General features: G+C 39.5%; 1 protein-coding gene across 1 annotated transcript in view; it reads right to left on the bottom strand.

Annotated features, from left to right (window-relative positions):
* LOC101844887 (short-chain dehydrogenase/reductase family 16C member 6) overlaps positions 1-27,393 on the bottom strand; it is a 28,955-nt gene extending 1,562 nt beyond the window's left edge. Inside the window, exons 1-5 of the mRNA XM_021223819.2 lie at positions 27,055-27,393; positions 22,714-22,845; positions 10,037-10,136; positions 9,495-9,639; positions 947-1,072 (exon numbers count right to left, since the gene is read on the bottom strand). Of these exons, the coding sequence (XP_021079478.1) occupies positions 947-1,072; positions 9,495-9,639; positions 10,037-10,136; positions 22,714-22,845; positions 27,055-27,375 (824 nt within the window). The 5' untranslated portion in view covers positions 27,376-27,393. The remainder of the gene's footprint in view (positions 1-946; positions 1,073-9,494; positions 9,640-10,036; positions 10,137-22,713; positions 22,846-27,054) is intronic.
* Positions 27,394-27,657: the final 264 nt, after the last annotated feature.

Here is a 27,657-nt window from a genome sequence, read left to right as displayed (position 1 = left end):
CCAAGATACCTCACTGTATATAAACTACTCCAGATTTGAATAAATTGAACCCCAGACACTTGTGATCCCAAACATTTTTCACAAGGGCAATACGTCTTGTGCATACAGCAAGGATAGGGCCTGATGGGAAAGCTTCAGCAGCTCCGTTTCATCTTGCAGATTTTCCGGTCCTCTCTAGACTCTGGATGTGCTAGGCGGGCAAGCTTCCTCAACAGCCATCAGGGCTAGAGGCAGCAGACAGAATATACTGTCTCCATGTTAGATGTGACAGTGTGAGAGCCTACTCACAAATACCCCAGAATGCATCGTGCTGACTTTCAAGGAACTCGCAGGAACTGGAGAAATTACCAAATACTTTAGCATTTTGCCAGAAAAAAAATCAGGATTTTTGTCTGTTATTGCAAAAATATAGCTCTGCATCATGCAAACTAAATTAATCAATAAAAATAAAAACGTAAAACAACAATAAAAGAAGCAGAATATGGTGTTTTGTACAGTAATCAGGGAAGTTGGGAAGGGATTTGAAAGCCTGGACTATGCAATATACTATTGTCTCAAAGAACCAAAGTAAGTGAATAAAGACACACACACACACACACACACACACACACACACACACACACACACACCACTGCTGCTGCTGCTACCACTAAAACAACAGGAAACAACCATAAAACTTCCCCCAATGCTCCCCACCCCCGAATTTGTGTGCTATTTGGTTCTGTAAAGGAACAAATATTATGTGCTCTTGAGAGGCTTAAATAATGCCATATTTTAACAAAGACATAGTTCACAGTAGCCCAATAAATTTTCCTTGTGTAATATTAAAATTCTTTGTTAACATTTTAAGTAACAGTGAAGTAACTTTGTAGATAGAAAAACTAGCAATGATCAGACAAGTTGTTCACAACAAGCCCAAAGGCCAATTAGGTCTTCATTAACTTACTGTTTGAGAAATAATGCAAAATATGAAAACTTGGGTATGAAGAGGTAAACTTGTTCCTCTAAGATAGCACTGAAGACTTTCTGAGCCACATACTCCTGATCCAGTAGAGGTAGCAGAAGGGGATACCTGGAATGATAATGCAGACAGAAATTGGGTTAATAGAGTGGTCTTTTCTATGTGGTCAGTACTGAGTGTTAGATTTCAGAAATCAAATTACAATAAAAACAATGACTGCAAGAAGTGAAAACATGAGTGAGTACTTGGGGTTATCTTGTGTTTCCGCAAAAGGCCAATGCTGGATCAGTATGGGTATCTTTTACTGCCTCATGTGAATGCCCAGTCCTTGCTTATTTTCTGCTCTATTGTCTGGATATAAAGGTCCAATTACTAGTCTAGGCAAATGGCCCAGTGGTTAGGTGCTTGAGTCACAAGCTTGAGGACCAGAATTTGAGGCCCAGAACCCATGAAATACAAGGTGCGCATGGCAGACCCCTTGCAATTCCAGGCTCAGAAGTTTGCGATGGGATCAAGCTGGTTAAGAGGACTAGCCAGGTTGTCAAGATCTGGGTTTGATTCAGAGAGCCTGCCTCAGTGAAAAGATTCAAGTGTGGTCATGATTATTCCTCATATCAACCACAGGCTTCCATGTACACATGTACATGTGTAGTCACTGTTGAAGAAACATGCACATTACACACACACAATGTAAAAAGTGATGCAATTATTTAAATTACTTTTAGATTTTTTTGTATCAACTTTTCCTCTCCTTTCTCACAAACATATTGAATTAGACACAAAAACATGTTATTAAGAAGTAAAATTGCAAAAAATCATTCATCAGAATTATCTCTTGAGCATAAGTAATGTATTATATTAGGCAGACGATTGTTACATCATTAAGTGAAATGGGTTATAAAGCAATGGGAGATGTTGGATTAGACTGAAAGTAAAGATTCTATATTTCTTATTTTATATTTTTATACTTTTTCAATCACTTGAACCATATACATTCAGGCACTGTTTCTCTCAGCTGAGTTGGAAAGTAATCAATTTTCTGTGCCTGAATTTTGACAACTCTTGAAAGTCCCTATTGCTCCAGCTTAAGGGGCTTAACACATTTAGATACAAACTCTATAGACCAGCTTTATTTCATCACTTAAGGGTCATTTTAGGATTAAGGAGCTTTCTTTCATTCTTCTGAAGAATTCTTTTTTGGCTTCTATGTACATAGGTATGCTGAGCTTATACAAACCATTGTTTAACATCATAGTCTTTACTTGACAGCATTTTACAATTTTCTGGCATTTATATTCATTTGTGACCTTGACAACCTAGTATTAAAAGCATATACGTGGTGCTTGAGAGTATCTCAGTGGTTAAGAATACTTACTGTTCTTGAAGAGAAGTGGATTCTGTTCCTAGCACTCACATCATAGTTCACAGGCCTGTGTAACAGATCCAGGGGATCTGTTGTCCACCTATGACATCTCCAGGTACCAGGGTTACTTACACATGATATACATACATATAAGCATGCAAAACACTCAAGAATAAAATGAAACAGGTGAATCTAAAAGTTGAAAAAGTATGTACTCATTAATCTGAGGGAAATTAAGGACCATTAAGTGTTAATTCTTGTTTGTTTTGGATTTGTTGGTGGTGGTATTGTATGTGGATTTACCCCAATTATTATCAATTCTTATTGATACTGTTGAAAATTAATGTTAGAAATAGATATTGTGCCAGCTAGCTTTATGTTAACTTGGCACAAGCTAGAATTATTTGGGGAGGAGGAACTTCAGTTGAGAAAACTATCCCATCAAATTGGTCTGTGGGCAAGTGTGTAGTAAAGTTTCTTGACTGATGATTGATATGGGAGGGCTAATCTCACTGCAGGTGGTGCCACTCCCGGGAAGTGGTCCTGGGGGCTATAAGGGGCAGGCTGAGCAAGCCAGTAAGTGCCACTCCACCATGGCCTCTGGATCAGTTCTTGCCTTCAGGCACCTGTCCTGACTTGCTTCGATGATGGACTGTGATATGAAAGTGTAAGAGAAATAAACCCTTCTTTCTCCCAAGTTGCTTCTGGTCATGGAGTTTTATCACAACATCAGAACCCTGACTAAGACAGATTCCAAAGGCATAATATGTCATGTGTACTACTCACACATGGGGAAATGTTTATTGAGTTTTACCAATTATAAAATTTGGGTTGTTTTTCTTTTACTAGTCCATTGTCAAATTTTCTTTATCTAGCTTAGAAAGAAGTCTTTAATAAGCTATAGGATACACACACACACACACACACACACACACACACACACATATATATATATATATTTAGAAAGGGTTTCTCTGTGTAGCCTTGTAGATCAGGTTGACCTTGAACTCATAGAGTTCCATCTGCCTCTGCCTCCCCAGGGCTGGGATTAAACTGGAATACATTAATTGTGTGTGATACTAGAATTTGTGAAGACATTTTCAAACAAGTATATAATATAATTGGAGCACACTTCTCCTCCACATAGTTCACCCCTCATCTTTTTCTACCTTTCCCATTTTCAGCCTCCTTTTTCTAGACGTCTAGATTTACTTCCACTTTCAGGTCAAACATACACATGTGAGTGTGTGCACGAGTGTGTACATTAACACACACGGTTTTATGTATCCGTGTAAAATCTAGGATACACAAATGAGAAAATACACAGAGACTAAATTCATTTAATGATTATCTTTGAAGCACAAATATTTTAAAATTTGATGGGTCTAGTTTGCTTTCAGTTGCTGTTTGTACTTCTGGTGTTACAGTTGGTAGATCACTACATAATCTCGGGCCACAAAAATCCAGTTTTTCTTTATGAATTAACTTTTACTCATTTGCAGTTGACTTTTGCGTGATGGGGGCTTGTGTGGTGATGTTTGTCTGAAGGTCAGTGGGTGGATCTAGCCACTAGTTAACCATAGGAGGCTTGGCAGTGTTGGCACACACGTTTGATCCCTGCACTTAGGAGGTAGAGACAGGAAGTGATACAGCTGGGCAGAGAGGAATATAAGGAAGGAGGACATAGGAGCTCAACCTTTTTCAAAATTTTATTTTATTTTAAAACAGTCTTTTCTCATTTTACAAACCAATCCCAGTCCCCACTCCCTCCCCGCCTCCTACTCCCCCCATTCACTCTTCAGAGAGGGTAAATCTTCCCATGGGGAATCAACAAAGTCTGGTGCATCATTTGAGGCAGGACCTAGTCTTTCCCACTCCATATCCAGGCTGAGCAAGGTATCCTTCCAAGGCAAATGGGCTCCAAAAAGGCAGTTCAAGCTCTAGGGAAAAATCCTGGTCCCACTGCCAGTGACCTCACAGACTGCCCAAGCCACACAACTGTCACCACATCCAGAGATCCATTGCAGGATCCCTGCTGTCATACTAACCATGTGATGTGGTTAGTATGCACATACTCGCTTTGTTTTCTGTTCTTAGTTTTTTTTGTGCTGAAAACAGAACATAGGACCTGGCACACGGTAGCTATACACTCTACCATCGCCCCACACTATGTATTCCCTGACTTATTCTTGCTCTTGGGGGCAAAGCAATGTTCTCAGCACTGAGTACAAGGCAACCTGTGACTTTTTCACAGATGCCATATATCTTTTCAATGAACCAGCTTTGTATTAGTCACTTTTCTAATCCTCTGATTTCTATAGTGAGATTTCATAGTTCTGCTTGCATTGGATTCATTGCAATCTTAGTTTACAGAGTTTCTGAAGCTAGAAGATGAAATTATAAATGTTCCTGAATAGTTGAACCTCATAAAAGTTTGCATGCCATATTTCAACATATTTGGAAATTTCTCAAATTTTCTTTTGTTTTGATTTACAATTTTATTCAATTTTAGCTAGACAGCATACTTTATATGACTTTATTCTTTTAGATTTTATTAATGCTGTGTTATGGGCAGGCGGATGCTTCCTTCTGGGCAATGTCTGAGGCAAACTCAGTAGGAGTGTACACTCAATTATTCACACTCAGCATGAGTGTGCACTCTGTTTCTGTTGAGCAGAGTGACTTTCAACGTCTATTACATTTGCTTGATTGGGGCTGTTTGCTATCAAGGCATCATTCAGTATCTTAACTTTTTATTTGGAAGTTATTGGCGTTTTGCTGATGTATATACCATATATCTTAATCTAGCAGAATCCACTTTTATATGGCACCTTAATTTTGGTGTGACAGATAAACTTTGTTCCCACACAGCTATATTACTTTCTTGCTTTATGCCACAATAATATACTATAATATTAATTGTGTATATATATTATAATGTGGCTATTACTTTAGAAGTTCTGTGTTTTAAGGAAGGTGAAGGGACAAGGGAAAAGAAGTAGAGTCCCTCCATGCTGCTTCTTTCTATCTGCAATCATCTCCTAAGTCTAACAGAGTTTTGTTGTCACTCATCTCGTTTGAGCTTTTAAAAATATTCTTCTGTCCACGTTGTTTATGACAATGTATTCATAATTAATTCAAGGGAGGAAAAGAAATACACATCTCTACTGCCATTTACACTGTTATCTACTTTGATGAGCTTTTGATTGTTCTCTGTGTGAATTCTGATTATTCTCTGACGTCCCCTGATGTATCCTGAGAACTTCCTTTTGAGTTTCTTGTAGGTTGGAGTACAAACTCTCTTTTTAGTGATCTTCAGTTTTGCAACATAGTTTTGCTGGAAAAGAATCCTGGTTGATTTTTCTTTTGGTTTCTTGACTGTGTTGTGTGTCATCTGAAGTCTTTCATTGTTTCTGAAGTTACCTATAGATCACATCTGAGTTGACTTGCTTTTGATAAGATACTTTTCTTCTTGCTGCTTTTAAGATTATCTTTGTTTTGTTTTTCAGTATTTTGACCATGCCGTATCTGTGTGTGGAACACCAAGTGCCTATCTTTCTTGGAGCTCACTGAGGTTTTAGGAAATTTCTATGAAGTTGTTTATCAACATGATTAAAACTTACTTGAATAATAACAAAGTTTTAGATATGAAGATATCATAGATGCTATATATCATAACCAATATTTGGAATTGAATGGACAGTTATATTGTTGGTCTTCCTTTTGTTTGAAAGATCCATTTATTGGTTCCATGATAACATGACTATTACTTTGTTTAGAAACTGGTCCATTTTAGCAAACAATTCTAAAATACATCTTCAATTTTAACTGGAGTGACCTGCAGTTGTTGAGGACTCCTGGGTAAACAGTTGATGAAAATCCACATTTTGTTTTTAAAAAAATACTCATTTTATACACTACAAGTAAATAATTAGTATTTTAATCTTTAAGTTTTCTATCTGATACTTGGAGTGACAGCCCCCCCAGAAATTCCCTTGACACATAATTGTAATCTCCTCTTCTGGCAGGTAAAGTCTCTTGTGTGTTTAAGCCATCTTGAGAAAAAATTTATGCTGGTCTAGTACCTCGTAGTCATTGCACTTGCTGTCTTTTATGCCCCTGTGGCAGTATCTTGAAATCTTGACCACAAACCAGTTTTGAACACTTCAGGAGGGTGATTTATTTGCTATTCCCAACTCTGTCCCTATTCCCCAAATTTCTGATGTTTTCTCCCAGTTGTCCCTACATGGTCCACAGCGGCATGAAAGAGAAGGACTGGTTGGGAATGACCTGTCTTCTAACACACTTCAGACCTCCTTCCCAAAGTCATTCATTACAAACAGCACTCGGTGGCGCTTGTTCTGAGGCTGCTGCACAATAATTTCAGAAAGCTTGGTGGTATAACTGTTTTCAAAATGAGCGCTAATGATTTTTGTGATTTGTCTGTCTATAGCACCTAATAAGGATGTCTGTGTGTCCCCTAGTTCATATTTTGAGCAGTTTCTGACACTGTTTTGGTGACAACACTAACTAAACCGTTTCCTGAAACCATCTTTAGATGTAGAGATAAATAGTCTAGAAACAAATGGCAAAGGAATGACATATCTGTGTGAAGAGCTATTCATAGTTTTCAGTGCTGTTGTTTAAGATCGGTGTTCCATGATCGAGGTAACAGATAAAACTGGAAATCACTCAGTTTTGATCTCCGTTACACACATCAGACTACACAGGATTGTTCTCCCTCCTATTCATGGCTGCTTACCTCCACCAAGGCTGTACATCATGTTCATGCATAGGGAATGGATGGGTGGGCTACACAGCCACCACATCCTCTGCCCCAGTCACATAAGATGCCAGACAGGTCTGTTGGGTGTCTTGGATATTCAATGATTCACTGCGTAGGTGAGGGTGAGTGTTGTGGGCTGAGTGTAATGTGACACATGCCTATAATCATAGCACTTGCAATTGGAGGCAGGAGGATCACAAGTTCAAGGTTAGTATGGGCTGAACAACTAGCTCTGGCTGGCGTGAACTATATCATGGGATTATGTCCCAAACAAACAAATAAATGGAACAACACCCCAGATATGTCAGTGGCATGGGACATTGCTCTCCTGTGGGGTCTGTTGTACATATGCTTGTTGGTGTGTTTATTTAATGGCTTTATTGACTAGTTCAGTGAAGTTAGACTAGTTCTGACTGAATGCTGCCAATGTGTAATTTTGATGTCATTTTTTTCAGAGAATGTAGTCTCAGGTATAATAAAGTTTAATGAAGTGTTCCTAGCTGTCAAATACCACTGATGGCTGTGGTTTTAACCAAAATCCTTTTGTGTGTGTGTGTAAATATGTATGTACATGTGTGTGCATGTGTGTATATGCGTGAATGTCTGGACATATGTGTATGAGTGCATGTTTTTATATATGTGCATTAGTGCTTGTGTGTGTACTTGTGTTTGTGTATGCACATGTATGTACACGTGTGTTCATGTGTATATGTATGTTTGTGCATGTGTGTATACCTGTGTATATGTGTGTACATATGTGTTCATGTTTGTGTATGTGTGCATGTTTTTCCGCATGTGAGCACACCTGGGATCATGCAGAATCCAAAGGATGACATCAGGATGTCCTTCTCAGTTGCCTTTCAATCTTACTTAGTCTTCTGAAATATGATCTCTCACTGAACAGGGGCTTGCTATTTCAGACAGGCTGACTAACAAGCCACCAGGATCCAGTTTTCTAACACGTGGCACTGGGATTGCAGGTACATTTGTCATCCTGGCTGTGTATATGGGTGCCATAGGGATGTGGACTATCCTCTTCATTTTCCTGCAGCAAGTCCTTTACTCCTGCAGTCATCTTCCTAGCCTCCAGCCAGCACTTTTTTAGTCAACTTCCTGGGTGGTCTGCTGCTGTCCTATCACATCCAGCTCCAAAAGTTGCTAAGTGGTTGTGCTATTTCTAAAAAATATTCTAATCAATGATCTAATTGAAGCCAGGTCCACAAAGAAAAACGAGGCCTTTTTTTGAGATTGTCTTTGGACTTCACCTCGTAGAATATCGGCTACGGATCAGAGCATGTGGATCCTTGGTTTTCACTAATTCCATTCAGTTCATCTTATTCTGGAGGAGGGTGGAAAGAACAGGAGGTGACAGCTGCTGCTACCATCCTGTATGGATTTTCCACAACCCAGAGCCTGGATAGACAAGATCTTTTCTCTGGCAAGTCTATGTAAAAATCTGTTCAGGAGACTTTAAGTCGTGGGCGCTGATGTTAGACTGCTGAAAACACTGGGGTGCTGTAACAACAAGTTGCCACGCTAGAAACAGGAACTGTGTCAGAGGAACAAGCCCTGTCTGGATGAGGATACTCCTTCAGGGTAGTTTCTAGACTATGTCTACTATGCAGAGCTGCAGAAAGCAGGCTTGACAAGGACTCCCTGCTGCCAGCATTTGGAGAAGAGCCCTTCTGTCCTTGAGCTGAGGAAAGTGGGAACTGTCACTTAGTTACCATGCCCACTGAAGTGACTATCGCACAGAGACTGATGTAGTATGGAGCCCCCAATGTCATGGCCTCTCAGGATTATTACAGGATTTTGAAATATTCTTTGAATAGTCTTCTTAACTGCAGAAAGTTCTTTGATCAGTTCCTAGAAATTTTAAATGATTGCCCTACTACTCTCAGCACCTTGATAAACAAACTTGAAGTCAAAATCCCCCGACCCTGTTCATTCAATCAATGCTTTGCCACCTGCTTTGGGGTTTCTAACTTAATTTTATAGCTTCAGTGGACTCAAAATATCCTCATGATCTTTTTCTTTGGCTCTCTGTCTTCCTCCAAACACAGATGACTTGTGTGCCATCATGTCAGGTCATTTTCTAACAATCATAATAGCTGCCCAGACCTCACATTAAAGTTGTTGTTGTTCACTGTTTCCTGTGCAAAAGGCTTCATGCTGCATTATCATTCTAGTTCTAATTATTCTAGATAAATTTTCTCTTCATATCACTTTGTAGCATTTCCTGTCTATATTAACAAACCTTTCAAAATATTTTATATTTGGGGATATCTATAAGATTTTATATAGGAAGCAAAAGTTCTCATTGCCAATTTCCGTTATATGTTAATGATATGTAGGAGGAAAGATTGCTGAAAGGGCTCACTTACTTGGTTGCACAGCCTTCAAACATTCCAGTTTTGATGAAATATGGGCAAACGATGGTGCTTTTAACTTTAGATTTTCTTAGCATAGCTAATTCAAGGAAGAGGGACTCAGCCAAGCCAAAGGCTGCAAATTTGCTTGAAGAGTAATCTGAAATACAGTGAAAGGCCACAGTGATACAGCTTGGGAACTTGCCATAATGATTTAAAAATAACCCTCTTTTCTTTTTTCTGGGTTGTTCTTGAGGACAGAGTATCTCCATGCCACATAGCCATTAAAAACACTGAAATCTTTTCAATTTCCCTTAACCTAAGAATACTAATGAACCAATAGGTTTGCACACACTATTTTTATGTGCTTGTAAAAAGGAGAATACCTTTCCCAGTCTGCCATTGTGAGGAGGGAAATGGGAAGCAATGCACCTGGTTTATGAGGAAGGTTGAATGTTTCAAGAGTTCTGTTTGGGGCAGGAAGAGCTTCTCTGCATTCTTGAAGGGCCCCATTTCTGGGGGGAATAGAAAGATACATGGCAAATGGAAATACCCACCTGATAGTCTATTAGTACCCACTAGTCCTGCAATGCTTGAAATACAGACCAGGTGACCATGGTCAGCTTTAATCATGGCAGGAAGGAAGGCCTTACATGTCTGGGAAATACAAACACATTAGTTGATTAATTAATTGTTTTCAGTATTCTGTAAGTATTTGATGAACTTATTAATCCACTTAATAAAGTTTTATTTAATACTCACAGTGTGTTAAAATCTATGGAAGAGCAAAAGTAGGAAATACATAGCACTTATCCTGAGATTAGATTTTTTATTACACTTTTTTATTATATGTTTAAGTTAGGAACAAGTTTGCTTCCCATGTTAGTCCCAGCTCCCTCTCCCTCCCCTCCACACCCACTCCCCCCACCCCTCCAGCCCCCCACCCAATCCCCACTCCATTCCCTAGGGGAGGGTAAGGCCCTCCATGGGTGATCTCTAGAGTCTGTCATTTCGTTCCTGGGAGGACCCAGGACCTCCCCAAAGTGTCCAGATTGAGAGAGCATCCCTCATTGTGGGATGGGTCCCCAAAGACCATTTGTGTGCCAGGGATAAATACTGATCTACTACCTAAAAACCCCATAGATTGCCTGAGTTTCCTTATTGACACCCCCATTCAGGGGGTCTGGATCAGTCCCATGCTGGCCTCTCAGCCATCAGTCTGGGGTCCAAGATCTCCTCCTTGTTCATGTCAGCTGTTTCTCTGGGTTTCACCAGCCCAGTCTTGACCCCTTTGCTCATCACTCCTCCCTTTCTGTCACTGGGTTCCAGGAGTTCAGTTCAGTGTTTAGCTGTGGGTATCTGCCTCTGCTTCCTTCTGTCACTGGATAGAGGTTCTAGGATGGTATGTAAGACAGTCATCAAAATCATTATTAGGGAGGGGCATCTAATGTAGTCTCTCCTCTACTACTCAGTTTGCCGGTTGGTGTCATCCTTGTAGATCTCTGGAGATCTCACTAGTGCCAGATCTACCATCCAATCTAGAATGGCTCCCTCTATTATGGTATCTCCTTTCCTATTCTCCTCTATTCTTCCCCTAACTCAATGTTCCTTCACCCCCATGTCCTCCTCTTCCTTCCTCTTCTCTCGCTCTCTTTTTTTCTGGCTCCGTTTCCCCTCCCCCACCCTGTGCTCCCAATCTGCTCAGGAGATCTTGCTTCATTCCAGCTTCTTTGGGGGTACTTTGTATGTCTCTGTTAGGGTCCTTCCTGTTACCCTGACTCTCTGGCAGTGGGATTATAGACTGGCATTCCCCTGAATCCTGTCTAAAATCCATATATGAGTGAGTACATACCATGTTTGTCTTTTTGTGACTGGTTACCTCACTCAGGATGGTTTCTTCTAGTCCCATCCTGCAAATTTCAAGATTCCATTGTTTTTTTCTGCTGAATAGTATTCCATTGTGTAAATGTACCACATTTTCTCTATTCACTCTTCAGTTGAGGGGCATCTAGGTTGCTTCCAGGTTCTGGCTATTACAAATAATGTTGCTATAAACATAGTGGAACAGACGTCCTTGTTGTATGAATGTGCACCTTTTGGATATATGCCTAGGAGTGTAATTGCTGGGTCTTGTGGTAGACTGATTCCCATTTTCCTGAGGAACTGCCATACTGATTTCCATAGTGGCTGTATGAGATGGAACTCCTACCAGCAGTGGAGGAGTGTTCCCCTTTCTCCACAATCACTCTAGCATAAACTGTCATTGGTGTTTTTTATTTTAGCCATTCTGACAGGAGTAAGATGGTATCTCAGAATTGTTTTGATTTGCATTTCCCTGATTGCTAGGGATGTTGAGCACTTTCTTAAGTGCCTCTCGACCATTGTAGTCTCCTCTATTGAGAATTCTCTATTTAGTTCTGTAGACCACTTCTTAAATGGATCCTTTGGTGCTTTAGAGACTTGCTTACTGAGCTCTTTGTAGATTTTGGAGATCAGCCCTCTGTCAGATGTGGGGTTAGTGAATACCTTTTCCCATTCTGTGGGCTGCCTTTTTGTCTTGTCGACTGTGTCCTTTGCCTTGCAGAAGCTTCTTAGCTTCAGCAGGTCCCATTTATTAATTGTTGATCTCAGTGTCTGTGCTACTGGTGTTATGATCAGGAAGCCATCTCCTGTACCAGTTCATTCAAGGGTACCTTCTCCTTTCTCTTCTAAGAGGTTTAGTGTGGCGGGATTTATGTGGAGGTCTTTGATCCATTTGGACTTAAGTTTTGTACATGGTGTTAGACATGGATCTATCTGCAGTCTTCTACATGCCAGCATCCAATTATGCCAGCACCATTTGTTGAAGATGCTTTCTTATTTCCATTGTATAATTTTAGCTTCTTTGTCAAAAACCAATTGTTCATATGTGTGTGGGTTAATATCAGGGTTTTCTATTCGATTCCATTGGTCTAACTGTCTATTTTTGTGCCAATACCAAGCTGTTTACAGAACTATAGCTTTATAATAGAGCTTAAAGTCAGGGATGGTGATGCCGAGCATTGCCTTGTTTGACAGGGTGATTTTTGCTATCCTGGGTCTTTTGCTTTTCCATATAATGTTGAGAATTGTTCTTTCATGGTTTGTGAGGAATTGTGCTGGGATTTCAATGGGGATTGCATTGAGTCTGTAGATTGCTTTTGGCAAGATTGCCATTTTTACTATGTTGGTTCACCTATCTAAGAGCATAGGAGATCTCTCCATTTTCTGTTGTCTTCTTTAATTTCTTTAAAGACTTATGTGTTCAAATATAGGAAATAGTATATATTTTCATTCTCTTTTGAAGTAAACTTTACTAATTTAATAAAATAAGCATTTTACACTCGCTGGTTTTCTATAAGTTGTGCAGTTTTTAAATACTCTGAGTTCTTCATACAATTCTAATAATTTGCATTAAAATCAATCATGCTTACCTTCCAGACTTTACTATCTACACAATTTGCCTTCACTTTCAGGAATTAGCAGAAATGGGAGAAATTGTTAGAGGAAGATAAATTTAATGCAAACTACTCATGTGCTGATAAGAAGGCTGCCTCGGAACTACCAGGATTAGCAAGGTATGTGTTAGTAAACATTCATTTGGTGTGTTTTGGTAAGCTTCATTCATTTGGTATGTTTTGGTAAACTTCATTCATGTATCTTTAAGCAATGTACCCATGCCAAAAATACCCTTTTCTTTCCCTCATATATTCTGTCAGGGAAGTTTCACGTTCTTTACTCAACTCCAATAACAGGCTCTTTTTCTAGATCTCATTCATAAGAAATTCATAAAAATCATGGGAATAAGAAAGAGACAATGGCATGACTTGTAGCATACTGGAATAATTTCTTTAAAAAGATTTCTAAAAGTAGTACATTTATGTATGTATGTATGTATGTATGTATGTATGTATGTATTTAGTGTTTGTGTGTCTCCATGAAAGTCCTCATTTACTTTCTTTTTTTTCTAATTTCATTCATTTTTATTATTTCAATGTAATATATGAACATGACATTAATTATTATATATGCATTAATTATAATAATGGACCTAACCAACATATGACACAAAAACTGAAATAGATTAAACACATTCTCCTTTATCAGTTACAAACTGGGGTAGATAAATCTTGGAGAACTGACATGAATTAATTCTTTTGTTCTATTTTATTGGTTGCTATATTAACTTATTTGATTGAAACTGGAAAAATTAGAGTTTACTTTTTTATGAGTGTTCTAGTCAGTATTCTCTTGTGAAGAGATTCTGTGACCACAGCAACTCTTGTAAGAGAAAGCATTTAATTGGGCTGGGTTACAGATTTAGAAATCTAGCCCATTGTCATCATGGTGCAGAGCATGATGGCATACAGGCAGGTGTGTTGCTGGAACAGTCCCCGAGGGTTCTACACTGGGCAGCAGAAAAAGAGAGAAATTGGGCCTGGCTTGAGCTTTTGAAACCTAGAGGCCCCCAGTGACACACTTCCTCCAACAAGGCCACACCCACCCCAATAAGACAACACCCCTAATTGTTTTCATGTAGCTCCACTTCCTGGTGACCAAACATTCAAATATCTGATCTTGTGGCAGCCTTTCTTATTCAATCCACCATAATGAGCAGCCAATTTGTATGTATTAGTTTATCTACTTTCATTTTTTTATATATAACATTCCTAATGTATTTGGTATTTCTTTTTTTTTTTTAGATTTTTTTTAAAAATTTTATTTTCCAGTTTAGATTTGGATAAGAAACAAGGTTGCTTCACAAGTCAGTTCCAGGTCCCTCTCCCATTCCCTCCCTTCCTCCCGAGCCCTCCCCCCCCCCCGTTATCCCCTCATTTCCCCAGGGAGGGTGAGGCCCTCCATGGGGGTGTGCATAGTCTGTCATTTCATATAGGGCAGGGCCTAGACCTCATTTACTTTCTATTGCTGTGATAAACACTATGACTAAAAGCAGTTTGTGGGGGATATTTCCTCTTACAGTCTATAGCCCATATGAAAGGAAGTAAGAGTAGGAACTCAAGACAGGAGCCTGGAGGCTGAGACTGATCCAGAGCACATGAATGATTGCTGCTTACTGGCTTGCTTACTACAGTGTACTCTGTCTGCTTTCTTATATAACCCAGGACTACCTGCTTAGGTGTGGCACTTGTCATTCACAGTGGACTGAGCCCTCCCACATCATTGGTTGATCAAGAAAATGATTCTGTGAATCATTTTCCACAGGTCAGTCTGATGGGCATTGTCTCTGTTGAAGTTTCCTCTTCCCAGATAAGTCTAGGTTGTGTCAAGTTGACAAAACCCAACTAGCACAATGTGAGTGTGCATATGTATTGAGTGTGTGTATGTATGCCAGATGCATGCAGATGCCCACAGAGGACAGAAATGGGTGTAGGATCCTACAGAATAGGCTACCTGATGTGGGTGCTGGGAACTAACCATAGATCTTCTGCAAGAGCAGCAAGTGCTCTTAATCACTGAGCTATGTCTCTAGCCCACTACAACATTTTGTAACAAGCTCACTTGATGATCAATAACAGGTAAGAGTTCTGAGATCTTCTTTCTGCACTTCTTTCCTCATCGCCATGTAAGTCTAAGTTTCTCATGGCACAATTTTATCAGCTCTGTCACTCTGCTGGCTCACTCATACATGAGTTCAGTGAAACCCTGACTTCATCTGTTCATCGCAGTTTCTAGGAAGCATGATTTTAGCAATGTCTTATTTTCACATTGGAGTTTTTGAGAGGCTGCCCAAATGCACTTACCTAACAGAGAGAAGCCACTGAACTAGAGCCAGCATCTTGGCTTAATTTTGTTTTGTTAACCTTATTCTGTGGTTGCTGACCTAATGCCCAAGTCTCTACGTGGTCAATGGTAATTGTATTCTTTTACCATTTCATGTATATGAACAGTGGCAGCTAAAGAATCTGTTCCTTATGTTTATGGCATCTTTGCCATTAAATGATGAAAAATTGGTCATGACTGTACACTGGTTTGAAATGGCAAGAGCTGGTTATTGTTATTCAGTTCAAAAGCTTGATGTTTCTAATTGAGTCCTATAGGCATTGTCTATGTGATCATCCATTAGACCCTGTATGCAGGGTCTGGAAGCCCAGGTGGAGGTCTGTATCTGAGAGATTATGAAATTTTCAAGAAAGGAAAGTGAATAAAAGAGTTGAAGATGTGGGTCAGTGCCTCTTGGAAGTGGAACCACATGCACCGATGCAGAGAAAGCTCCTAGTAAATGACAGAAGGTTTTATGTTTATGCCAAACAGCCAAACACTGGTGGGACAAATGTAAGCCACTTGCAAAGGTTTACGTTGTGCTGGGATTGGATTTGCTGGTATTTTTCTGTATTTTCAGCTGAAGATAAAAAGGCTGGGTATTTACAGGAACCTTCACCCCTTGTCCATAGAGGACGCATTTCAAAACGTCTGTTAATGCTGAAGCCTTGGAAAATATTAAAACATATGCATGGGATATATTTCCCTAGGCATATCTATATGTCTATAATAAAATTTAATTTATAAATTAAGCAATTAGAAAATAACACTAATAATAAACCAGAACAATTATAATAATATACTGGGACAAAGTTATGTCAATGTGATCTCTCTTTGCTCAAAATATCTTAGTGTGTTGTGTATACTAGCAACTTTAACATATGATTTTTTTCTTACTAAAGCAAATACTTTGTCTTCTTCTTGGCAGATAGAAATTTACAACCTTCATAACCTTGTACTTTGAAGTATTATTAGTAAAATAACAGTTCTTTGAGCACAAGCTGAGTGGCACCATAAAAGGTGAGTTTGAGAGGATGACTGAATGATTGATGGGTGGGAGGCATGTATTGTGGATACAATGACCAAAAAAATGATTCATCAGGTTAGATGATATGTCTAAGACTTCACCATGACACTCAGCACAGGCATATAATTTGAATTTAAGAATTCTTAAGTCTAGAATGTTCCATATAATCAAACTGTGGTTGAGCAAGGTTGGCAGAAACTGAAACACAGAACTGTAAATAAGAAGGGACTACCATGGGAGACTGTACCCATACCATATTGGTGGAGGCTTTTTAAAGGATATTTTAAGGACAATATGATCATAGAAATACAGTATACATACTCTTTATATGGGTATTATTTAAGGAAATAAAAGTAAGAAGAAGTGTTCATTTAGTAATAATTTGTCTTAAATCATTAAAAAGGAATGTTTTTTTAACTTTGTGAAGTAATTTTGTGTCTGCTTGTGTATGTGTGTGGTGTATCTGTGTCTACATGTATAGAAGTACATGCGTATGTGTGTATGTGTGTATGTGTGTATGTGTGTTGTGTGTTGTGTATATGTAGAGCTAGAAGTAATGTTAGGTATCTTTTGAGATTGCTCACTGCCTTACATATTGAGATAGTCTCTCCCTTGAATTCAGAGCTCACCAGTTTGGTTTATCTAGCTAAGTAGCATGCTACTGAGATCTACTGTCTCTGACTCCCATGTACAGGATTAGAGACTTGCTGCCAGGCTTACTCAGAATTTATGTGGGTTTTCGGTCTCTGATTTCCATGTTTGGTAGGCAAGTACTTTTACCCACTGAGCTATCCCCTCAACCCATGAAATATTTTTTAATAACAGGGGAATTAAAAAGGGATTACATAGGATATAGGCTTTATTATCTATATTAAATGTATAAACAAATCAAAATTGTTTTAACTGCTATATTTTTTCCTCTATTTTTCATATGTAGGTTGTAATGTAAAGAATCATCAAATTCACTTGATTTTATTTTATTGCATCATCTAAGGCTTTTTTCTGGGAAGAGCCTACTGAATGATATTCTTAAGTGTTTTCATACTGGTTTATAGGTTCAAAAATTATTCTGGATTTCATGGAATATGTATTCATTCAAATAAAAAGTGATGACTTTACTACTAAAAACAAAGTTGGTCATGTTGAACTTCTGATAACGTTATGAATTGTTTGGACTTACATGTGTGGATTATCTTGTACGAGTGCTAAGTTTTACCTATTTTGACAACCTTTTAACATCACCAGGAATTATATTGATGCAAACTGTCAACTTTAATGACTTGAAGATTCGGGAGTTGTATTAGCTTGGTAATTAGATGGGAATCTTTACCATATTTTTTTTAAAAAGTAAAAATTCATACTATAACTGGGTCTCAGACCTTAGTAGGCTCCCAGACCTTAGCACATGAAACTCAATGCATAGACGGTACCACCTACCAAAATGCAAAGACCTAATCCATCAAAGTCCACAGTTCTGGGAAAGTCTCTAAATGTACTAATCTTGCTTTTGGGCTTCTATAGTTTGACTTCTGGCTAACTGTTCTTGTTAACTAAATATGTCAACCCAGAACTTGTTTTTTGTCCATAAAAGTTCACCCTGAGAAAGCTTTGGTGATACAGTAGGGTTCTGAACATCCAGTGTGGTTGCAGCCAGTTGATAAAAACTTTCTATTAGCTTAAACCCATGTCTGAGCAGTCTTCTCTGGTGGCTAGCACAGAACAATTGTAAATAAGTATTGAGTCTCCAGCACAGTTTTCACTTTTTAAAGGAACTACTAATTGAGATGGTGAGTTAAAATGTTGTATATGCCTTATGTTCTAATGGAATGATAAGATTAATTGTTGAAGTTACACTTAAAGATAAAAAATGGTATTTTGTAATTATACTGCTTAGAATTGAACTCAAACTAGTGGCCATAGAGGAGTAGTCTGACCAGGTATTGAGGAATGTTGGTTCCCAGATTCCAAAATTCAAGGTTATACAGGTCCCTTATATAGCATGCTATAGTGTTTATGTATAATCTATGATTAGCCTTCTGAAAAATTTAAGTGTTTGTTACTTATTACACATAATTCAATGTAAATACTACTCATAAATTATTTTTATACTGTCTTGTTTAGGTAATAATAGCAAGAAAGTGATGAGCAAAGGGGTCAAGACAATGCTGGGAAACCCTCAGGAACAGCTGACCTTACCAAGTGGGAGCTCAAGGACCCCAGTCTGACAGCTGGGAAATCAGCATAGGACCTAATCAGGCCCCCTGAACTGGGTGTCAGTTAGGAGGCCTGGGCAGTCTATGGGGCCTCTGGCAGTGGATTTATCCCTAGTGCACTAATGGACTTTAGGAACCCATTCCCCATGGAGGGATACCCTCTCAGCCTAGACACATGGGAGAGGGCCTAGACCCTGCCCCAAATGATGTAACAGACTTTGATGTTCATAGAAGGCCTCACCCTCCCTGGGGAGTGAATGGAGGCATGGGATGGGGACTAGTTGGGGGCATGAGAGGATGGGAGGGAGAGGGAACTGGGACTGACATGTAAAATAAGATTGTTTCTAATTTAAATAAAATTTTATATAAAAAAGAAAGTGTTTATACATGCTCACTCCAGATGCAACATCCTATTTCAAATATTTTCAGTTAGTGCTTAATTGAATCTGTACGCATTGACAGGAAGTAAAGGACTAGAATATAGAATCAGTGATGGATATTTAATATAATTATTTTTTTCTCTGATGAGTATACTGGTAGGTATGTGAGGAATCGCTTTCCCTTTATTCTTGATTTATCATTTTAAAATGGCTGAGAGACACTTAAGAAAGTGCTCAACATCCTTAGTCATTAAGGAAATGTAAATCAAAACAACTCTGAGATGCCATCTTACTCCTGTCAAAATGTCTAAAACAAAAAACATCAATGACAGTTTATGCTGGAGAGGATGTGGAGAAAGGGGAACACTCCTTCATTGCTGGTGAGAGTGCCAACTTGTACAGCCACTTTGGAAGTCAGTGTGGAGATTCCTTAGGAAAATGGGAATCAGCCCACCACAAGACCTAGCAATTCCACTCTTAGGTATATACCCAAAACATACACATTCATACAGCAAGGATATCTGTTCCACTATGTAGCAGCATTATTTGTAATAGCCAGAAGAACCTGGAAGCAACCTAGATGCCTCTCATCAGAAGAGTTGACAGAGAAAATGTGGTACATTTACACAATGGAATACTACTCAGTGGAAAAAAATGGAATCCTGAAATTTGCAGCCAAATGGATGACACTAGACGAAACTATCCTAAGTGAGGTAACCCAGTCACAAATAGACAAACACGGTATGTGCTCACTCATATGTGGATTTTAGACAAGAAATAGGGAGTGCCAGCCTACAATCCCACCGCCAGAGTCTGGGAAATAGGGAGGACCCTAAGAGAGATATGCATGATACCCCAGAGAAGGGGAATGGGATAGGATCCCCTGAGCAGATTGGGAGCATGGGGAAAGGAGAGAGGGAGCTGGGAAAAAGAGAGGGGGAGAAATGGGTAGAGGAGGATATGGGGGAGCAGGAAGGTTGAGTCGGGGGAAGAACAGAGGAGAACAGGATGAGAGATACCATAATAGAGGGAGTCATTATAGGTGTGAAAAGAGATCTGGCACTAGTGGAATTTCCAGAGATCTACAAGGACGACACCAACTGGCAAACTAAGCAATAGTGGAGAGGCTACCTGAAAAGTCTTTCCCCAATAATGAGATTGAGGACTACCTTATACGCCATTCTAGATCCTTCATCCAGTAACTAACAATCTAAACAATAGTAGAGAGGCTACCTTAAATGCCCCCCCATAATGAGATTGATGACTACCTTATATGCCATCCTAGAGCCTCCATCCAGCAGCTGATGGAAGTAGAAGCAGACACCCACAGCTAAACACTGAACTGAACTGGAATCCAGTTGTAGAGAGGGAGGAGTGATGTGTAAAGGGGTCAAGACCAGGCTGGTGAAACTCACAGAGGCAGCTGACCTGAACAAGAAGGAGCTCATGGACCCCAGAATGATGGCTAAGAGGACAGCATGGAACTTATCCAGACCTCCTAAATTTGGGTGTCAGTGAGGAGGCCTTGGCAATCTATGGGACCTCAGTTAATAGATCAGCATTTATCCCTGGCATAGGAATGGAATTTGGGAGCCCATTCCAAATGGAGGGATGCTTTCTTATCCTGAACACATGGGGGAGGGCCAAAGTCCTGCCCTGGATGAAATGACAGACTCTGGATATCTCCCATGGAGGGCCTCACCCTCCTTGGGAAGCAGAGTGGGGGTTGGGTGGGGGTTGGGGGGTTTGGTTGGGGATTGGGAAGGAGGGAAGGGAGAGGGAGGTGGGATTGGCATGTGAAGCAAGCTTGTTATTTAAATAAAATATTATATATACTATTTTTATATAAGACCATTTTTGAATGAGTTTGTCCTGTAAGTTAAATGTTGCTTCATGATTTATTTATAACCCTCTATGAAGCTGTAAGTACTTTCAAGATAGAGTGAAATTCTTTGTGAGTCCTTTTTGTGGTACTATCCGGATCCAGTGAAAAATATTTGTGACAAGGGAAGGCAGTTTTGACAGACCAGGAAGCTTAGCAATTTGAGAAAAAGTAATCTGTCTAGAAGTGCCAGAGGCACAGTGTCTGGAGGTATCTGTGGACAGCTTGACCATCAAGCTTGAAGCAGGAGAATCCAGTGCAAGGGAGAAATATACAAAATCCGAGTCTCTCAAGTTGTAGAAGTGGTTTTTGGATGGAAGTGGATGGCCCGGTTTTATTGGTTGCTCAGAATCACATGCAAATTTACTGAACCCCATCACAGCGGCTTATTGTGCTCACTGACTTGTTTCACTACTAACTGTGTGAACAAGTTAGGGCCACAACTGTACTTACAATATAAAAGTACAGGATCGGTGACTACAGGAGGCCAGAAGAATGCAAGTCAGGAGAAAGAAGAATCATGTCAGAGAGAAGAGCTCATTTCAAGCCCCCCTGAGCACAGTTTGACATACTCAGGTTTAGTCAGGATCTCAGGAATAAATTGATCATGAGCAGAAAGTGGAGAAGGTGAGAGTTGGGAGGCAGATTAAGAGGCTATTACCATGTCATGTTAGGGTTTGCAAGCTACTCTATGTAAGTATACTCCATTCTCAATATGTTTGAGACTCTGAATGAAGGTTGTTTGAATCATATGTTGAATCAGATTGTTTGATTAATACGGTAGAAACAGCAACTTACTTCCATATGAAGATACATAGAAGGTACCAGTGTTGATGATAGAAAGCCATGATAAGCTGTCAGTAGAGGGAGGAGGTGGCTTGAGCAGCTGGCACCAAGGGTGGAGAGACATGCACTTGAGCATGAGTTGCATGACTGGCAAGACAGTGTCAAAGGAAAGGAGGGAGTCAAGGGTGATTTCTAGGTCTGAGATGTGATAAGGAGTGTGTGGATCCTAGTTCCATCAACCAACATGGTATTTACCATCACCCAAGGGAAAAGCCTAGGATGTCAATGTTGCAGGTAAGGAAACCAACAGCTTGTAGAAATATTTATGGGAAACCCAAAGTATGTAAGCACGGTGTTATTTGTTTTATTAGTACTAACAAAAATAAATTTGTGGGCTCCAATGTCATTTCACACCACTTCCTGGTGACCAAAGAATAAGACCAATTTTATGAAGATTATAAAGATTGTAAAAATTTTCAGTGACAAGAAGTAGGAATTGGGAGACTTGAAACAAATCCATTTCAAGATCTCTCAGAGACAAAAAACCAAATCCATTCCAAGGTCTCTCAGAGACAAGCAGGATTGAGGTTCTGCTACCCCTTGTGAGCCTCCTTCTTATCCATGACCCTGGCTTCAGTTACTTGAACATCCTGCATCTTGCTTGCACCACTAGTTACTGGTATTATTTTTCTATCACAAGTGTAACTCCTCCCAGTGGAAAGAACTTCAGCAATCCTGCTTCCTTCAGTCTCTTACCCAATATATAGAGTGGCACTGTCCAAGGATTAGCCTCTAGGCACTTGTGGCTAATTAAATGTATATTAATTGTTATAATTAGATATTATTATTAAAGGGCATAAATTTAAGAGTTTAGCTCTTCATTCCCACCAGTCATATTTCAAGTGGCTACCATATGAGGATGCAGACAGAGAACATTTTTTGTTGCTAAAGGCAGTTAGAGATGTCCCTGAGAATTTGAAGTAAGGCAAGACCAGTAAAAACTAATCCAGGTTTGGTAGAGCCTGGTGAGGGCGAGACTTCCACCAGCTGTCAATAGGAAACAATAAAATACTGTGTTTATAGACAAATGACTGAACAGTTGCTTGGGATTTTTATACTTACTAGTAGAAATGAGAGAGAGACTTACCCAGAAATGAGAGAGGGCATTGACAAGAAATGATCTTTCTACCATGTGATCTGGAATATCAAGGAAGAGCTTCCCTGTTACAACACCTGCATTATTAATGAGAATGGTGACATCACCAACTTCTTCTTTAACCTGGCCAGAAATGAGAGAGACATGACATTGATTGAAGTACTGAATTTTTGACGTTTACTTTCCTATATCACATTTCTCCTTATCTTACTCAAGTGCTGTTGTGGAATGCACAACGTGTCAATCAATGACAGATAAAGGTAGTCCCAAGACTAAATTATCTGGTGACACTGTAACCATATTTACTTGGTTAAGGAGACTATGATGAATCCACTACTATGAAATCACTTAGAAATATGTCCTTCATAACACACCTCCATCATTCTATCATGCTTGACTACTATTTCATCAAAACTATTTATTGCTATTGTTTCTCATAAAGAAATTCAGCAATTTAAAAGTAATTCTATCATCAATTATACTAATATTATTTTCTCCAGAAGATGGCCTGCTATATAGGGCAGCAATCCTCTCTTTTGTCTCTCTTTCACTCTCTCCCTCGCTCTATCTTTTCTTCCTTTTTATGATACTGAGGATTAAACCCTGTGTCTTGAGCATGATAGCCAAGCAATCTTCTCCAAATCTGTTTTGCTAGTCCTCTTTCCCTCTTTTTACTGCGAGGCTTCCTTACGTTGCTTAGGCTGGTGTTGCTCTTCCACTGTAGTCCAGACTGGACCTGTTCTGTGATCAGCTCACTGTAGTTTCTTGGGTAGTTGGGAAAACAGATATAGGCCCACAGACCACTTGCATCTCTTTGTTCTGGTTTTCTTTCCTGCTGCTCTTCAGTGACAGTGAAGTGTGAGGATACTTTCTGCCTGTCTGTCTCTGAGCATATTCCTTCTTGTAGCCAAGGCTTACTGTCAGTTTGTGGATGCCTGAGATTAATTCTGACAACATCATCTCCTTGACTCCTATTTGACTAGGCCAAGTCAGTACTTGGAATGAAGACATCTCATACAATGATGTGTTTGATCTAGTGCCCAGAGATTTCAGTGATCCTGTGCACTCTGCCCTGAAGACTGCCTCTAATCTAAATACTATCTTCCACTAGGCTATTACAAGATCTCATCTCTTCTCTTCCACATAGGCCACTTCACCTGCTTATATAACCCAGTAAACACATGAGTCCTGTTTGGAACACAGCATGATACAGGAAAAACTAAGCAAGCATTCTCTCTCCTACCACATTGCCTCAGATTATACCTTTGTAAGTCACAGTGACAAAGCTGATATTGGAGCAGAGTAGGAAACAGGTTAAGTAATGACTTGAAAACTTCATGTTTTTAAAAAATCCTTAATAAAAAATTCCTGAATCAAGTCTTTTGGCAGACACAACTACTCTTTCCTTCCTCCACACAAGAAGCGTTGCCTACCCTGACTCTTCTGATTCTTGGTCCATGCTATATGCTAAGCCTACCAGTTGGAGGCTTTGGAAAGATTTGGAAACATTGCTGTTGATATAGGTAAGTGAAGTGGGTCATTAAAAGGAGAGTTAATGATGCTGACTTGGTGATGGGAAGGATGATAATTGGGTGATGGAGGAAGGTAGACCTAAGGAAAAGTCTGTGAGAGACTAAGGACATCTTACTCGTTTAGTGGGACAATGAATGTAAACAAGGACTCAATCGTAGACCAGGGAGGGAAGCCTAGTCAAAAATGGGGTGAAGAAGGTGAAGTCTTTTGTGTAAAATCTGTAACATCTTAGGGAATGAATGATCACTCAGGTTACTCCAAAAGAAGTCTGAGGGACACTGTAGCAGGAGAATTGTCTAGATTATGGGATTTAATCTTTACTGTACCTTGAGAAGACATTTATGAAGGCATTATCTTAGCTCATGGGTGAGAAAATAGGCTATTGGAAATTAAGAACCTTCCAAAGGACTTACTGCTGAAAGAACATTGATTCACATGCAATCTGAAGGCACATACAATACCTGCTTTTACATGAATTTACTCTTCTTCCCCTGTCACCAAGATTATAGCCTCATCTTGCCCTGAACTCACAATCTTGCTGCCTCAACCTTCCCAATTCTATGATTATGAGCATGTGTGCCATATTTGACTGTATTTGTTGACTTTGCATGCTGGGATTGAAAATTCTTTCTCTCTCTGCCTGTGGAAAGCTAATTTACTGTGCCCTTTGGAATGCTGCCATGCTGAGTGTGAACTCATTTCAAGGCTGAGGCTGATGTCTGCCATTTATTAAAGTCTTACAGATAAAGCATTTGGGTTTCTCAGTACTTAGTAACTAACTACAATTAAGCAAAAAGCAAGATAGAGTTGCAAACTTAGAAGAATGCTACATGTAAGAGAGTGTTAAAGAAGGAACATTTCAGATATATTCCAATGGCAAATATTGTCAAATTTTTAGGGTGTTTTCCTACTGGACACAAAATTTTAACCAGAACAGAATACTTTGTAGGGGGATTGGGATGGTAGGAGATTATGGTGTCTTTCAGCATAGGGGAAGGTTGTGAGATGTTCTCATTGTTTACAGTTCACTGACAATGCTCCTATGATAAAGTAGGAGGGGCTCTAGGGCTACCTAAGGTCTGTACATTTCATCATTGGCAAGGTATCCAAAGAATAGTTCCTGCTTCATTGTGAAGTTTATATACAATCATAGACAGAAGTAAAGACCTTTCCAGCCCCCTCCCCAAGCTGGATGGTGCCTGGTTCTGAGATATGAGCCCCTGAAAAGAAAAAGGATTACACTAAGTTTACCCCAAATGCATTCTGCAGGCAGTTTTTCCTGCCATGTTTATTTCCCTTTTGCAAAATGAGAACAAACCTTGACTTCCCTTGTTCTGTACCAAAATGAATCCAGGAGCTATAATGCCCACATTGTTGGTATATATCAGTGAGTTACGAAAACCCAAATCCTGTGAGTTCCCAAACAAAGAAAGAGGAAGAAGAAAGCAAAGAAGTATGAAGAGAGAGGATTGGAAAGTATTACTGTGTGATAACTCAATAATTAAGTTTTAATAAATAAAAATGAATTCCACTAACACAAATTTGATTGCAAAGAACTCTCTTGGAGATTTTGTGGTCAACCAGTATGTAGCTCGTGGCTTCCAGCTACCTGGCTACGACTCTATTTCTTGCCAGGTTCTGCCTGGTGATCTTGGGTGAGTTGCATGTTCAGTGCTCCTTTGCTTTAACATCTTGTTTAACAGGAATTGCGGTAACAACATACACGTCTGAAGGTCGAAGTGGGTGGATTAACTGAATTATTAGGTGCGCAAACTGCTTAAAATGATAACTATTAAGATAAAGATTATATATTGAGTTTTATTTGTTGCTTTGTTTTTGCTTGTTTATTGAAGCATCTTCAATCAGCTTTGCGACTCTGACTAGAGCTGGTATATTAACCCTTTTGAGAAAGTCATTAATCCTGTAGTCCAACTTTTTCCCTTAATAGGATTACCACAGACTAAGCTACTACCATGTCTATCTCAATCATGCCAGAGTCGTCCACTAGAATACCAAGATGTCCCTGCACCATATAGCCCTTTGAAATTATTCAAATTATCCAGGTACTAAATAGCTTGCCTGTTCTTTTCTGTGGGAACAATGCCTGCCTACAGTTTCCCTTCTCTTGCTTCCTGCCACACTGATATTTCCATTGGTGGCTCCTTTTGTGCTGTTCAGTGCTGTGTCTGCTAAGGGGACTGTGGGTAAAGTAGACTTCCCATGTGAAGTTAGGCAATACCAGTAGGTAAAGTGTGAGAAGAACTTGTATGCTGAGTGCTTTCCCCATTATACTCCATATACTATGCTCAACAAACACAATATGGTAATAGATTTGCTATAAGATGGGATGGGATTTCAGTGTCATTAAAATCATGAAACAATACTAGCTTTTCATTTCATGGATGTGGAAACAAGGGTGCAGAAAGGTAAATAACTTGGTAAAAGTTGTACAACTAAAGCAGAGGAGCTGGGGCTTGCCAGAGTGTCTACCAACCAAGGATGTTGAGAGATTCACTAAGCAAAGCTTAAAGGTAGGAAGGGCTCTGAAGTGAGGGAGTTACTAAGCAAACCAGTCGAATAGCACTGGGTTCTGAAGCAGGACCAAACCCCACTCCCACTGTTGTAGGCTATGCTGCTTTTTGGAGGTCATGAAGTCATACTTAAGACAAAGAGAATTAAACTGAAAATACACAAGACTCTTTGGGAGAACCCATAACTAATCACTCCCTCCAGTATTAGCAAAAGGCAGGCTAGATGCAATTTTCTCAGAATCAAAGCAAAGAACAGCAACAAGCTCACCTGATTGGCGACCCTGTAGACCTCTTTCCTGTTGCTGCAGTCACACTTATAGGCAAAGACTTTCACATCACCTTTCTCTTTGACCAGTCTACATGTTTCCATGTTGCCTTCTTGATTAATGTCCCAGAGAACTAAAATGGCCCCATGGCTGGCGAAATGCATGGCCAGTAGCCTTCCAAGTCCACTTCCGGCTCCCGTTATAAGTACGATCTCTCCAGCAACATTCTTTTTCCTTTTAGGAATTATCTTGAAAACTACAGATTCTAAGAAGTAATATAGAAATTTTCCAAAAAACACGGCTGTGTCTGCCACCGCATTCATGATGATGGATTGAAGGAAGTAATGAAGTAATGTCCTCCTAAGGAGAAAAGCTGCTGGAAGAAAAGTCTGTTTCCTTACAACAGCTGCAATACATGCATCACTGAGTACAAGGACTTTATATTTGAGACATTATTTTCAAATTACGTGCCTTAGCAGAAACTGTCAAAACTGCTGAGTTGTAAATTACATAACCAATGATTCTGAGAACATTTAAAATTTTAAAAAAGGATTTTTTCAGATAATCTGGTTTATAGGTAGGCCATAGGTAGTAAGAAGAGTTTT

The sequence above is a fragment of the Mesocricetus auratus genome, unplaced genomic scaffold (assembly GCF_017639785.1).
Source record: "Mesocricetus auratus isolate SY011 unplaced genomic scaffold, BCM_Maur_2.0 Super-Scaffold_6730, whole genome shotgun sequence".
Lineage (NCBI taxonomy): Eukaryota > Metazoa > Chordata > Mammalia > Rodentia > Cricetidae > Mesocricetus > Mesocricetus auratus.
The sequence above is the reverse complement of the archived record's forward strand: the minus strand, read 5'-3'. Positions and strand labels throughout refer to the sequence as shown.